The sequence below is a fragment of the Lolium rigidum genome, chromosome 6 (assembly GCF_022539505.1).
Source record: "Lolium rigidum isolate FL_2022 chromosome 6, APGP_CSIRO_Lrig_0.1, whole genome shotgun sequence".
In the NCBI taxonomy this organism is placed as follows: Eukaryota; Viridiplantae; Streptophyta; class Magnoliopsida; order Poales; family Poaceae; genus Lolium; species Lolium rigidum.
In genome coordinates this window covers 87,110,599-87,125,852 of record NC_061513.1, presented here as the reverse complement: position 1 = coordinate 87,125,852, position 15,254 = coordinate 87,110,599, and the positions used below count along the sequence as shown (strand labels likewise).

At 45.5% G+C, this 15,254-nt stretch overlaps 1 protein-coding gene across 1 annotated transcript; it reads right to left on the bottom strand.

Moving 5' to 3' along the window:
• Positions 1–1,670: 1,670 nt before the first annotated feature.
• Positions 1,671–3,709, bottom strand: LOC124660266 (probable auxin efflux carrier component 9). The gene is made up of 5 exons (XM_047198080.1): positions 2,799–3,709; positions 2,579–2,664; positions 2,304–2,461; positions 1,820–1,896; positions 1,671–1,737 (listed from the first exon to the last, which is right to left on the bottom strand). Exons 1-5 carry the CDS (start codon positions 3,707–3,709, stop codon positions 1,671–1,673), a joined length of 1,299 nt encoding a protein of 432 aa, XP_047054036.1.
• Positions 3,710–15,254: the final 11,545 nt, after the last annotated feature.

Below are 15,254 nucleotides of genomic sequence, written 5' to 3'. Positions count from 1 at the left end.
CCGGTGCAGCTGAATTGACAACTCCGCTGTTAAGGCTTTCAAGTATTCTTTGTCTCCCCTTGTGTCGAATCAATAAATTGGGTTTTACTACCCGCGAAGACTGCTGCGATCCCCTATACTTGTGGGTCATCAGACGCCGACACAGCAAAATCACACAGCTCCACCTCAACACCACCGCCATTCATTGTATGCTCCAAAAACGATACCCCCAATAGGGAGAACGGCGTTACGCGCCGCCATCGTCCGATCTGGGAGACCCGGGTCTAGGGTTTCCCCTGGAGCAGCCCAGGCGAAGAACGCAGACTGCAGAGACAATGCCTTCAACAAGGTAACGACGAAACGCGCCGCCATCATCCGCCATGACCGAAGTCCGGGCCGGCTTTCACCGGCAGCCGCGCCGCCATCGGGAGCTAGGCGACAGATCGCAAGATCCGCCACTGTTAGCCACACAACTAGCCGATCTCCCCCGGTGAGAGAGAAGACCACCACCGCGGTGCCGCGGTTAGCGGCACCTGACGCCCGCCACCTGCCACCAGATCGACGCCGTCACCTCCATCGCCATCCAGGGGCGCCGCCCTTGGTGTCGTGGTCCCAGTCCTTGAGGAGGAGAGCACGAGATCCGCCCCATCCCCACCCGTCCGGCGATGCCAAGGCGAGGAAGGAGGAGAGGACCGCACCGCCCCCATCATCGCCAGGATCTGGGGCCGCGCCGCCGCCTCCATCATCACCCGCCCGGCGAGGCCGCGGCGAGGAAACGGAGGAGAGGCCGCGCTGCCATGTCCAGAACCGCGCCGCGCCGCCATGTCCAGGGCCGCGCCACCGCCCCCATCACCGCCCGCCCGGCAATGCCGTGGCGAAGGCGGGATGAGCGGCCGCGCCCCCGTCGACCGGCAGGGAACGGGACCACCCCCCGGCGCGGAGGCGTGCCTCCTACCGCCGCACCAGGGGACCACGCGTGGATCCCCACCGGCCGCGCCAGGCTTCGCCGGCGGCAGCCTCAGGGGACGGCGAGGGGAAGAGAGGGAGGTGGGGAAGGCGGCGGCGGGAGGCTAGTGTACCTATGTTTTGACGCCGCCTACTTTTATTTCTGCTTCATCGCATTCCACACAACAAATGGTGGGGATGTAGCCGGCTTTAAGATCTACAAAGAATACGCTCTCTTGGTAGTGAAGATTTTCAGCTGGTTATTGAGGTCCTAAGGATAGTGGTCGGAGTCATGCCAATGAAAATCTAAAGTTCAACTAAGTCAATTAGTGTGTTCATGATACATTTCCTTGTGCGCTGTGTAATAAAGTTGGACCGCACTACGGAACCTGAAGGTGGCCCTGATATGATGAGAGAAGTGTGCGCCCGCGGCCCCCTCCCCCCTTCATGTACATGAATAAATTCATTACCCTCTGCTGACAATATTTTTGTTCATTAGAGGATTAATTCACCAATCGGATTTGTATACTACATCTTGCACACTGCGAAGTTTCAACTATCAATTCAATCTCATTTGAGTGATAGTGAACTCTCCACTGACTAATCCCATTCGGGACAACACCATAATCAATCTTTTGCTTCCTTTTGGATCATCATGGCATTCATCCAGCCATTACCCTCTTCAGTTGTTGTGTGCGTCATGTCTTGTGTTTCAGGGCTTGGTTACTTGGATCTTGATAACTCGATCACAACCCCAATAGAATGTAGTACACAGTGGTGACAGGAAGCGAGATAAATATGCCGAGAATCACCCTGAAAGCACAAAACCAGATACAGTCGATCAGATCAGCATTCGTTGGTAGGAGGTAAGGATACTATCTGGTAAAGAACATACCCTGTGCTCATGATGTCTGCATGGACTTTATATTCTTCAGCGTACACAAATGAAGTCACGGCCAGGGGGAGTGCTGCCTGTAGGCACGCATGAAGAAAAAAATGTGGTTAGAGAAATATATCCTGAGTTTTCCTCTGTATCTTGAACAACATGTAAACAAGCATAAATCCATAAGTCTTGAACGACATGTGGAAAATTCAATGTTTAACGAAGTTTCAAATATTATGGATTATGGGTCAGCACTGGTGTACTGCCACAGTGCTACTTTGAGCTCGCATTCACTTTCTGGCGTCTAATTTGCAGTTCATCACACAAACGTGTGCGATCATCTTTCACTACGCCGGCATTTCCGTTACCTCCATGCAGCTGAAATAAATGGGTGCTAGTAGGTATAGGAGTAGGCAAGTCTCTCAAGGAAGGAGGTAATGTCGTTGGACATCTCAAGAAAACGGAGAATTAATTCAGCGCGTGCACTCATTCTTACCTGTACAACAGCAATGTGCAGCAGGGTGCCGTGCATGCCGATGGCGAGCGACGCGAGCAGCATCACCACGGGGCCTATCAGAAACTTGAGCACCATGGACATGGATGCGATCGTGTAGCCGCACGGGACGAACCGCGACTGTCGAGCGATGAAGGTTCCTGAAATCAAATGCACAAGAAGATATACAGATTAACGTTAGAAAACGGTGATCGATCGAGTACAGTTTGATCGCTTGTGCAGTCATGGAAATCCAAATTGGTAGGGGATACACGAACCTGACGCGAACATGCTGAGGCCAACTGCTGTCGTCTGGATGGTGAACAGGGAGTCGTCGATGATCTTTGGCATCTTGATCCCACACCTGCAGAAATAAGTGCATAATTCTTTAGGCAAAGAAAAGGGAAGAGGAGAGATTGTATTCTAGATGTTGATGTGTAGCCGAAATAGGCAAGCAGGTATAGTACGAGGTATGAACTGTGAAAGAAAGAGACGTACTTGAAAGCGATCAGGGACCAGATGAGTCCAAGGAAGCTTGCATAGGTATTGGGAATCTTCAGAACCTTCTTCCCTGCCTTCAAGGCGATATGCCCCACCGACGGCGCCGTCTTGGGTGCCGGCGGCGCCGCTTCCTCCTTTGCTGCCGCCGCCTTGGCATCTTCGCCAGTACTCCCCTCTTCCGCGAACGCCGTGGTTGTACTGTCGTCGGTCACGCCTTTTTGTGCCGTAGACGCCGGGACAATCTCCGTGATTTCAATGTTCACGGTTACCTCGTGAGCCCGCTCGGCCGCAGAGCCGTTTGCACTGGGGGCGATTTTCTCCGGCGGCGTCTCTGCCCCCGGCGACCCGGGGCTGATCTTGGCGCTGACGCCATCCAGCGCCGTGGCGGCGCGCCGGGCCGCCATGTACTCGTATATGAAGATGACGACGTTGTACCAGACGCAGAACTGCATGACGACGATCTGCTTCATGAGCTCCTTGGAGACGGGACCGTACATGCCGCCGAGGAGCGGCACGCCCATGATGATGGTGTTGGGCAGCGCCGACACGGAGAAGGCCGTCACCACCCACTGCAGCGGAGAAGCCGACGACGCCGAGACCTTGGAGCCGCGGCGGCGCGAGGGGCGTGACTCCCAGGCGGCCCACGCCATGAGGCCGATCAGCATGACGGCCTTCTGCAGCGTGTCGGCGGCGACGAGGCGGCCGTTCATGGCGTAGGGGTTGTTGGTGGAGACCATCTGGAAGATGAGCACGGGGACGGCGTAGATGGCGACGAAGTGATTGATCCCTGCGCACTGCTCCGCGGAGAAGGCCTTGAGCCACCGCACGGACGCGAATCCCAGCGCCGCCGCCGTGTACAGCGGCGCCATCGCTTCCACGACATGGTACACCGCCGAGCCGGTGATCATGGCGGATGCCCTAGATCCTACGGCCTTGACACGCGCGGCGAGCTCGGGCGATCTGCCTAGAGGGGATCGAGTTGTATTGCAATTGTGCTTCCCTCTAGCTTGTTAACGCTAATAACCTCTTATGAACGATGCCAGTAGTGGTTGTCTTGGTGTGTGAGAGCTTAGGTTTGGGTTTTGGGGTTGGATGCTCGATCGTGTATATATAGTGGTCGGCCGGAACTCCTGGGCAGGGTGTGGCTCGTCGCGGTTGACGCGCACTGGCGGCGCGCGTATGCGTGACGAAGAATTTCTGGGTCAGGTCGATGGTTTCGTCCATGGTTTTGGATTCACGGAAAGTTTTGGGGAGAGAAACCAGATCGAAAGGTCCCTAGTACGCGCGATGCGCGTCTGCGCGCACTAATACGTACGGCTGGGCAGCCTAGCTCTACGCCAGTGGAACTTGTTAATGGTGGAATTATGGAAATATATTGGGGGCATGCATGGTGACGTACTACGGCACAATGAGTTGTCACCGTACTGTAGCTAACAATGTGTGTCTTACGTTCTTCCTCCCTGTCTTGCTAAAGATGATGCTATATAAACATTAATTAGTCTATATGATTATATTTCCCCATCAATGGGAAATTCTCCTTATAAGAGAGATCGCATGCATGCATTCGGAATATGACACCTCATTGCTGACATCATCTAACTAATTACAAATTCAAAATATTCAAAATGATTTATCTCCTAAACTGTCAATCTGATTAATGACAGAGTTCGTATCGAGGAGAGATTCAAAACTAGATCACATGTCCATATGTTTCGGCGGAAAAAAATCGCTGCACTAGTTGCCATTTTTATATAACATGTTCGCCAATGTAACAATGAACAGTAATCTGATTATTGTGGAGCTAAGGAGTGAATATTTCAAGTGTTTCAAAATTTCAATAACTAAAAGATAATACTACTCAATTAAAAGCCGTATTACGCAACCTTCGATTTATCTAAAATGATGTAGAGTAACTTCACAACTAAATTAAAATAGGTTCACAACAATGTAAGTATGCTCTGTCTACTAAGTGAAAACAATTTGGCATCCACCGGTGACTTTTTTTTATCAAAACATATCAACATGGGATTTCGATTCAAAAATCTCGTCGCCATTGTGCCAACCATGAGAAGGGCCTCGATTCCAGAGGTAAATGTTTTTCAAATTTACGCGGGAACATAATCTTGATGATGTAATCATTTATGTCATGTCATGCATGCATGATTAGAGGGTATTGTTAGCAGCATCACAAAAAGAATTTGGCGAGGCACCATAGTGTAGTGCAATCCTTCAATTATTAGCTAGCATTATTTATTTTCTAGGTTTCATGGTTGAAAAATACTACTCTTTTGGGGAGGGTGTATTTTTTAGCCTGAGTTGCATGTAGCTCGTTTATTTTGAAAAATAAAATCAAAAACAATATTTAAAAGTTTAAAAGAACTGGAAAAAATCTAGATGTAGATAATGTTGTGTTCTACCAAGGTGCATAATTAAAACTTGAGAAGCCTTATATTCGGGGCTGCAGAAAAATACGTCTATAGAACACGTCCAACATGGTAAACATGTATATTTAATCTTAGTTTTTTTGAAACTTTAAAATGCTGGTTTCAAACTTTTCAAAAAATGAGCTACATGTAGCTCGAGCTACCTTTGTGGTTTCCGCTTTTTCAGCACATATATTATCCCTATGCAGTCTCACGTGCAAAGCTACATGAGGACATGGGTATACAAATGTACACCCATTATGTTTGCAAACAACTAGAATACCTATGTATGATAATAGTAGATAAATTACGAAACCAGATAAAACTGTATTAGTAGAGGATTATGTGCAACCATTATTTTTAATACATGTAACTAGGTCAAAGTTAGGGTACCTTCTATCCTCTGTAATTCAAAAAGATGAACTATTGTCTTGATATCGTTAATTTGTAAAAGTTAGCTCAATTTTTTTTACACTAAATAGGGTAGAGGGTACCCTAACTATGACCCATTTACATCTCTATTATTTGTATATTGCCTCCGCCACAGCATGCGGAGTAGTACAAGAGTCCATGCGTGTCTAATCGATTCGAAAGCATGCGTTGTTGTATTTTGAGACACATGCATGGAAAAGGGAATTGCAAAAACTAACCGAACTCCATGGGCGTTTTTGCTGCTGAATGTACAAGTGCAGGTCCGCGAAACTGAATTTTGCAGGACACGACTGTGGTAGGTGCGACGATGCGCACGAGTAATTCCACGACCCCAATGTCTAGCGGTCAAGTTTGAATGGCGCCAGCCATTCATGCTCTACTTCGACCAGGGGAAGAACCAAGCTTAACTGCTAGTGACCAAGCAACACAGCGCCAACCAGGAATCTCTTGCATGCAGCCGCACCAAGCTTATGAACAACTCAAAGAACGGTATAGCCGTCCGCATGCATGCAACTTGCCGCGGCATGTTTCTCTGACCACCCATGTCCAACCCTTTTTCTTTCTTTCTAGTGGAAAGAGGCTTTTCTTAAATCCACGGTGCGTGCTACAAGCATTGTTTTATGCTAGGAAATGAGTGTGTTTTACTGGCCACGAAATTATGTTCCTAAAAATCGTGCATTAGTGTGTCCTAGTAGAAGCTAACCAGTCCTCCAAATTAGCCGATTTCCTTACAATCATGCATGATAATGTCCTTAAAAACATGAAAAGAAGCTCGGCGCCCCCAAGCACGAATTATCACGTGAATCATTGCAAGCTGTGGAAGTATTGACATGGTAAAATTATGCATGTAACTCAACCATATACGAAGATCACTTAATCAGGGCCTTCGCAGTTCTGTTCACTTCCTGAAGCTGCGTCTGCTAGTTGAAGGCACAGGGAGAGTTACGCACGAATGTGAGTAACGACTAACAAGAACTGATGTGGGAGATCTTGAGAATACCGGATGACGTCAACCCCCGATATTGTGAATTTTCCCTAACCGCCGGCAGCAAATCTGGGCCAGAGATGGCATGTCTCGTGGTTACAAAAAGTAGAAGTTGGTATTTCAAATGGTGTTGAAAAATATGCATGCCCCCCCCCCCCCCCGGCCCCCCTCCACGGCTCCACCCACACACGCACCCACACACACCAGCACCATCCCACACACGGGCATGGAATGGCTAATTTTGCAAGCACCCAAGTCAGCCGACTTTGAGTCACTGACAAGCGGGACCCATATGATGTAGGGTCCATGTGTCAGTGACCCAAAGTCACTACAAAGTCAGCGAATCTCAACGGCCCACACAACCAATGTTCGAAGCTAAAGTTTGAGGGCCAATAATCTTACCATGGTCAATTGATGTGAATATTTATGCTAGGTATTGTTTCATGGTTTTATTTCATGAAACCACTAGTAGCTATGTCAGCAATAGAAGGAATGAGGACCGGACGAGGAGGGTCGTTGTCAGGCGGCGTGCAACCACGACAATTTAGTTCAGCAGGTGTGACTCCTAGCAAAATATTTCTTTCCTTTGCTAGCTCGTGTATACCTTCAAGTGTTGATCTTGGGGTATATTTGGGGAAAAAACAATGACGAAGTGGAAGTGTCGGTAAAAGTGCTTAAATATGTGAAGAACGACCATTTAAGGTTTGTCTGATGATCTGACGCAAAAGGGATAACCATTCTCTTTTATTTACATACGAAGCTAGATCTTTGTTATATATTAGTCCATAATTTGGCTTTCTAATCAACAACAACATAGAAAACGAAGCAGTTCTACTCTCTCTATCGAATATCATTAATTTTAACGCAGGTTGGATTGGTTATGAATACATACATAGAGGTGTCGTTGTGGTTATTATTACATACACCAAGGAATTGCGGCTTCTTCCAGGAATCGGTGGTTCCACTTCGAGGAGGAAGAAGGGAACATGCCAAAGGGCCCCAAAGGATTAAAAAGTGGTGACCCGACGGGTCTCGCATGTCAAGGACATATGTGGTCTACATATGGAACGACACTTGGAAGTCATGGCATTTTCTTTTGCCTCCATCTGCTAGGGGAAGCCCCCATTGATGCACCGGAAAAACTTTGAAGGAGATATGCCCTAGAGGCAATAATAAAGTGGTTATTATTTATATCTTTATGTTTATGATAAATGTTTATATATCATGCTAGAATTGTATTAACCGAAACATTAGTACATGTGTGATATGTAGACAAACAAGAAGTCCCTAGTATGCCTCTTAAACTAGCTTGTTGATTAATGGATGATTAGTTTCATAATCATGAACATTGGATGTTATTAATAACAAGGTTATATCATTGTGTGAATGATATAATGGACACACCCAATTAAGCGTAGCATAAGATCTCGTCATTAAGTTATTTGCTATAAGCTTTCGATACATAGTTACCTAGTCCTTATGACCATGAGATCATGTAAATCACTTATACCGGAAAGGTACTTTGATTACACCAAACACCACTTGCGTAAATGGGTGGCTATAAAGGTGGGATTAAGTATCCGGAAAGTATGAGTTGAGGCATATGGATCAACAAGTGGGATTTGTCCATCCCGATGACGGATAGATATACTCCGGGCCCTCTCGGTGGAATGTCGTCTAATGTCTTGCAAGCATATGAATGAGTTCATAAGAGACTACATACCACGGTACGAGTAAAGAGTACTTGTCGGAGACGAGGTTGAACAAGGTATAGAGTGATACCGAAGATCAAACCTCGGACAAGTAAAATATCGCGAGACAAAGGGAATTGGTAATATATGTGAATGGTTCATTCGATCACTAAAGTCATCGTTGAATATGTGGGAGCCATTATGGATCTCCGAGATCCCGCTATTGGTTATTGGTCGGAGTGAGTACTCAACCATGTCCGCATAGTTCGCGAACCGTAGGGTGACACACTTAAAGTTGGATGTTGAAATGGTAGAACTTGAATATGGAATGGAGTTGGAATATTTGTTCGGAGTCCCGGATGTGATCCCGGACATCACGAGGAGTTCGGAATGGTCCGGAGAATAAGATTCATATATAGGATGTCATTTTATGTGAATAAAATGTCGCGGAAGGTTCTATGGAAGGTTCTAGAAGGTTCTAGAAAAGTCCGGAAGAAACCACCAAGGAAGGTGGAGTCCACAAGGGACTCCACCTCCATGGCCGGCCAGCCCTAGATGGGGTGGAGTCCCAAGTGGACTCCACCATAGGGGCCGGCCACCCCCACATGGGAGGTGGAAATCCCACCTTTGGGTGGGAGTCCTAGTTGGGCTAGGTTTCCCCCTCCTATGGAAGGTTTTTGGTTCGGGTCTTATTCGAAGACTTGGACACCACCTCTTGGGGTTCCACCTATATAATGAGGGGCCAAGGGGAGGGGGCCGGCCAACCCAAGAACCACCAAGGTGGCCGCACCCCTTAGTGGCCGGCGCCCCCTCTCCCCAAACCCTAGCCGCCCGCTCCTCCACATCCCGCATAGCTTAGCGAAGCTCCGCCGGACTTCTACACCGCCACCGACACCACGCCGTCGTGCTGTCGGATTCAAGAGGAGCTACTACTTCCGCTGCCCGCCGGAACGGGGAGGTGGACGTCGTCTTCATCAACAACCGAACGTGTGACCGAGTACGGAGGTGCTGCCCGTTCGTGGCGCCGGAACCGATCGTGATCAAGATCTTCTACGCGCTTTTGCAAGCGGCAAGTGAACGTCTACCGCAGCAACAAGAGCCTCATCTTGTAGGCTTTGGAATCTTTTCAAGGGTGAGACTCAATACCCCCTCGTTGCTACCGTCTTCTAGATTGCATCTTGGCTTGGATTGCGTGTTCGCGGTAGGAAATTTTTTGTTTTCTATGCAATGTTATCCTACAGTGGTATCAGAGCCGTGTCTATGCATAGATGGTTGCACGAGTAGAACACAATGGTTTGTGGGCGTTGATGCTCTTGTTATCTTTAGTTGAGTACTTTGCATCTTTATGGCATAGTGGGATGAAGCGGCTCGGACTAACTTTACATGACCGCGTTCATGAGACTTGTTCCTCGTTCGACATGCAACTTGTATTGCATAAGAGGCTTTGCGGGTGTCTGTCTCTCCTACTATAGTAAAGATTCAATTTACTCTTCTATTGACAACATTAGTATCAACGTTGTGGTTCATGTTCGTAGGTAGATTAGATCTATATCGAAAACCCTAAACCACGTAAAATATGCAAACCAAATTAGAGAGCGTCTAACTTGTTTTTGCAGGGTTTGGTGATGTGATATGGCCATAATGTGATGATGAATATGTATGAGATGATCATTATTGTATTGTGGCAACCGGCAGGAGCCTTATGGTTGTCTTTAAATTTCATGTTGAGTAGTATTTCAAAATAGTTGTAATAGTTGCTACATGGAGGACAATCATGAAGACGGCGCCATTGACCTTGGTGCTTCGCCGACGATGATGGAGATCATGCCCGAAGATGATGGAGATCATGTCCGTGCTTTGGAGATGAAGATCAAAGGCGCAAAGACAAAAGGGCCATATCATATCACATATGAACTGCATGTGATGTTAATCCTTTTATGCATCTTATTTTGCTTAGATCGCGACGGTAGCATTATAAGATGATCCCTCACTAAAATCTCAAGATAATAAAGTGTTCATCCTTAGTAGCACCGTTATCAAGTCTTATCGTTTCGAAGCATCTCGTGATGATCGGGTGTGATAGATTCGATAAGTACTTACAACGGGTGCAAGACAGTTTTTGCACATGCGGATACTAAGGTGGCCTTGACGAGCCTAGCATGTACAGACATGGTTTCGGAACACGTGATACCGAAAGGTAGAGCATGAATCATATGATTGATATGATGAACACTTTGAGTGTTCGCCATTGAAATTACACCTTTTCTCGTGATGATCGATTTGAGGTGCGATGGATTTGGTTCGTGTGATCACTAAGACAATGCGAGGGATATTGTTTTGAGTGGGAGTTCACCTAGATTTTTTAATTATGTTGAATTAAAATTTGAACTCAATTTGTCATAAACTTAGTCTAAACTATTGCAAATATATGTTGTAGAGATGGCGTCCTCAATCAATTTTAACCGAGTTCCTAGAGAAAGAAAAGCTTAAGAGCAACGGTAGCAACTTCACCGATCTGGTTCCGTCATGTGAGGATCTTCCTCTCTAGCGGAAATCCGCAATATGTGCTTGATGCACCGCTAGGTGACCCTCTCCATGAAACTGAAACCGATGAAGTAAAAGCTGTTTACGAGACTCGGAAAACTCGGTACTCTCAAGTTCGGTGTGCCATCCTGTGCGGTCCGGAATCCGATCTTCAAAAACGTTTTGAGCACCACGATCCTCATGAGTTGATGAATGAGCTGAAAGCTATTTTTGAGACTCATGCGGCCGTGGAATGCTATGAAGCATCGAAACATTTCTTCAGACTGTATGATGGAAGAAGGCAGCTCCATTAGTGAGCACATGCTCGCCATGACCGGGCATGCGAAGAAACTCGGTGACTTGGGAATAGTGATTCCTAACGGACTGGGGATTAATCGTGTCCTTCAATCACTGCCACCAAGTTATAAGAACTTTGTGATGAACTACAATATGCGGAACATGAACAAGGAGTTACCCGAACTCTTTGGCATGCTAAAAGCTGCTGAGATTGAGATCAAGAAAGAGCACCAAGTGTTGATGGTCAACAAGACCACCGGTTTCAAGAAACGAGGGCAAGTCTAAGGGAAAATTCAAGAAGGGTGGCAAGAAAGCTGCCACGCCTCCTATGAAACCTAAGAACGGCCCTAAGCCCGATGCTTGAGTGCTATTACTGCAAGGAGAAGGGACACTGGAAGCGTAATTGCTCCAAGTATTTGGCAGATCTGAAGAGCGGCCTTGTCAAGAAGAAGAAAGAAGGTATATCAGATATACATGTTATAGATGTTTATCTCACTAGTTCTCGTTCTAGTACCTGGGTATTTGATACTGGTTCGGTTGCTCATATTTGTAACTCGAAACAGGGAACTAAAGAATAAACGACAAGCTGCTGAAAGATGAAGTGACGATGCGCGTTGGAAACGGATCCAAGGTCAATGTGATCGCGATCGGCACACTTCCTCTACATCTACCTTCGGGATTAGTTTTAAGCCTAAATAATTGTTATTATGTACCTGCGTTGAGCATGAACATTATATCTGGATCTTGTTTAATGCAAGACGGTTATTCATTCAAGTCTGAGAATAATGGTTGTTCTATTTTTATGAATAATATCTTTTATGGTCGAGCACCACAAAAGAATGACTTATTTCTATTAGATCTCGATAGTAGTGATACGCATATACATAACATGATGCTAAGCGAATTAAATTGAATGATAATTCTACTTATATGTGGCACTGTCGTCTTGGTCATATTGGAGTGAAACGCATGAAGAAACTCCATACTCGATGGATTACTTGAATCACTTGACTTTGAGTCACTTGATAGATGCGAAGCATGTCTAATGGGAAAAATGACTAAGACTCCATTTTACGGTATGATGGAGCGAGCTACGACTTATTGGAAATCATACATACCGATGTGTGCGGACCAATGAGTGTAGCATCGCGCGGTGGTTATCGTTATGTTCTAACCTTCACGGATGATCCGAGTAGATATGGGTATATCTATTTCATGAAACATAAATCCGAAACTTTTGAGAAGTTTAAGGAATTCCAAAGTGAAGTAGAAAATCAACGTAACAAGAAGATTAAATTTCTACGATCTGATCGCGGAGGTGAATATCTAAGTTATGAGTTTGGCGCATGCATTTAAAGAAATGCGGAATACTTTCACAATTGACACCGCCGGGAACACCACAACGAAACGGTGTGTCCGAACGTCGTAATCGAACTCTCTTAGATATGGTTCGTTCTATGATGTCTCTTACTGATTTGCCGTTATCTTTTTGGAGTTATGCATTAGAGACAGCTGCATTCACTTTAAATAGAGCACCATCAAAATCCGTAGAAACGACACCGTATGAATTATGGTTTAATAAGAAACCTAAGTCTGTCGTTCCTTAAAGTTTGGGGTTGCGAAGCCTATGTAAAAAAGTTACAACCGGACAAGCTAGAACCCAAAGCGGAGAAATGCGTCTTCATAGGATACCCTAAGGAAACTATAGGGTACACTTTCTATCACGGATCCGAAGGCAAAATCTTTGTTGCTAAGAACGGAACCTTTCTTGAGAAAGAATTTCTCACTAAAGAAGTGATCTGGAAGAAAAGTAGAACTCGATGAGATTAATGAATCTATACTCGTTGATCGGAGTAGCGCGATCCGGAAGATGTACCTGTACCGCCTACACCGGCAAGAGAGGAAGCTAATGATAATGATCATGAAACTTCGAACGAGGAAACTACTGAACCTCGCAGATCGACAAGGGAACGTGCCACTCCTGATTGGTATGATCCTTGTCTAAATGTCATGATTGTGGATAACAATGATGAGGAACCTGCGACGTATGAAGAAGCGATGATGAGCCCAGATTCCAACAAATGGCAAGAAGCCATGAAATCCGAAATGGGATCCATGTATGATAACAAAGTATGGACTTTGGTAGACTTACCTGATAGCCGAAAGGCTGTCGAGAATAAATGGATCTTCAAGAGAAAAACGGATGCCGATGGTAATATTACTGTCTATAAAGCTCGACTTGTCGCAAAGGGTTTCAGACAAATTCAAGGAATTGACTACGATGAGACTTTCTCACCCGTAGCGAAGCTAAAATCTGTGAGGATTTTGTTAGCAATAGCTGCATTTTTCGATTATAAGATTTGGCAGATGGATGTCAAAACGGCGTTCCTTAATGGAGATATTGAGGAAGAGTTGTATATGGTACAACCCAAAGGTTTTGTTGATCCTAAAAATGCTGACAAAGTATGCAAACTTCAGCGTTCAATCTATGGACTGAAGCAAGCATCGAGAAGTTGGAACCGACGCTTTGATAAGGTGATCAAAGACTTCGGGTTTATACAGTGTCATGGAGAGGCCTGTATTTACAAGAAAGTGAGTGGGAGCTCCGTAGCATTCCCGATATTATATGTAGATGACATATTATTGATCGGGAATGATATAGAACTATTAAGCGAGTGTAAAAGGTTATTTGAATAACAGTTTTTCAATGAAAGACCTTGGTGAAGCATCGTATATATTAGGCATCAAGATTCATAGAGATAGATCAAAACGCCTAATAGGGCTATCACGGAGTACATACCTGGACAAGATTCTAAAGAAGTTTAGAATGGACGAAAGTAAGAAAGGGTTTTTACCTATGTTACCAGGCAAGGTCTTGAGTAAGACTCAAGGACCGGCTACGGCAGAAGAAAGAGAAAGGATGAATCAAATCCCCTATGCTTCGGCGATGAGGCTCTATTATGTATGCCATGCTATGTACAAGACCGGATATAGCGCATGCTTGTTAGTTTGACTAGCAGATATCAAAGTGATCCAGGAATGGAACAACTGGACAGCGGTCAAGAATATCCCGAAGTACTTGAAAAGAACTAAGGATATGTTTCTTTGTTATGGAGGTGACCAAGAGCTCGTTGTAACAAGTTACACCGATGCAAGTTGGAACAACGATCCCGATGACTCTAAGTCACAATCTGGGTACGTGTTTATATTGAATGGTGCTTTGCGATAGGCTGGGCAAGCTCGAAGCGAGTGCACGGTGGCGAAGTCTTCAACGGAATCGAGTACATAGCGGCTTCGGAGGCTTCATCGAAGCGGTATGGATGAAGAGGTTCATTGTAGAGCTCGGTGTGGTTCCTAGTGCATTGGACCCATTAATCATTTATCGTGATAACATGGGTGCCATCGCCAATGCACAAGAGCCAAGGTCACACAAGAGGTCGAAGCATATCAAGCTGCGTTACCACTCGATTCGCGAGTACATCGAAGATGGAGAAGTAAATATTTGCAAAGTACACACCGATCCGAATGTAGCAGATCCGTTGACTAAAGCTCTCCCTAGGGCAAAGCATGACCAACACCGGAATGCCATGGGTGTTAGGTATATTACAATGTAATCTAGATTATTGACTCTAGTGCAAGTGGGAGACTGAAGGAGATATGCCCTAGAGGCAATAATAAAGTGGTTATTATTTATATCTTTATGTTTATGATAAATGTTTATATATCATGCTAGAATTGTATTAACCGAAACATTAGTACATGTGTGATATGTAGACAAACAAGAAGTCCCTAGTATGCCTCTTAAACTAGCTTGTTGATTAATGGATGATTAGTTTCATAATCATGAACATTGGATGTTATTAATAACAAGGTTATATCATTGTGTGAATGATATAATGGACACACCCAATTAAGCGTAGCATAAGATCTCGTCATTAAGTTATTTGCTATAAGCTTTCGATACATAGTTACCTAGTCCTTATGACCATGAGATCATGTAAATCACTTATACCGGAAAGGTACTTTGATTACACCAAACACCACTGCGTAAATGGGTGGCTATAAAGGTGGGATTAAGTATCCGGAAAGTATGAGTTGAGGC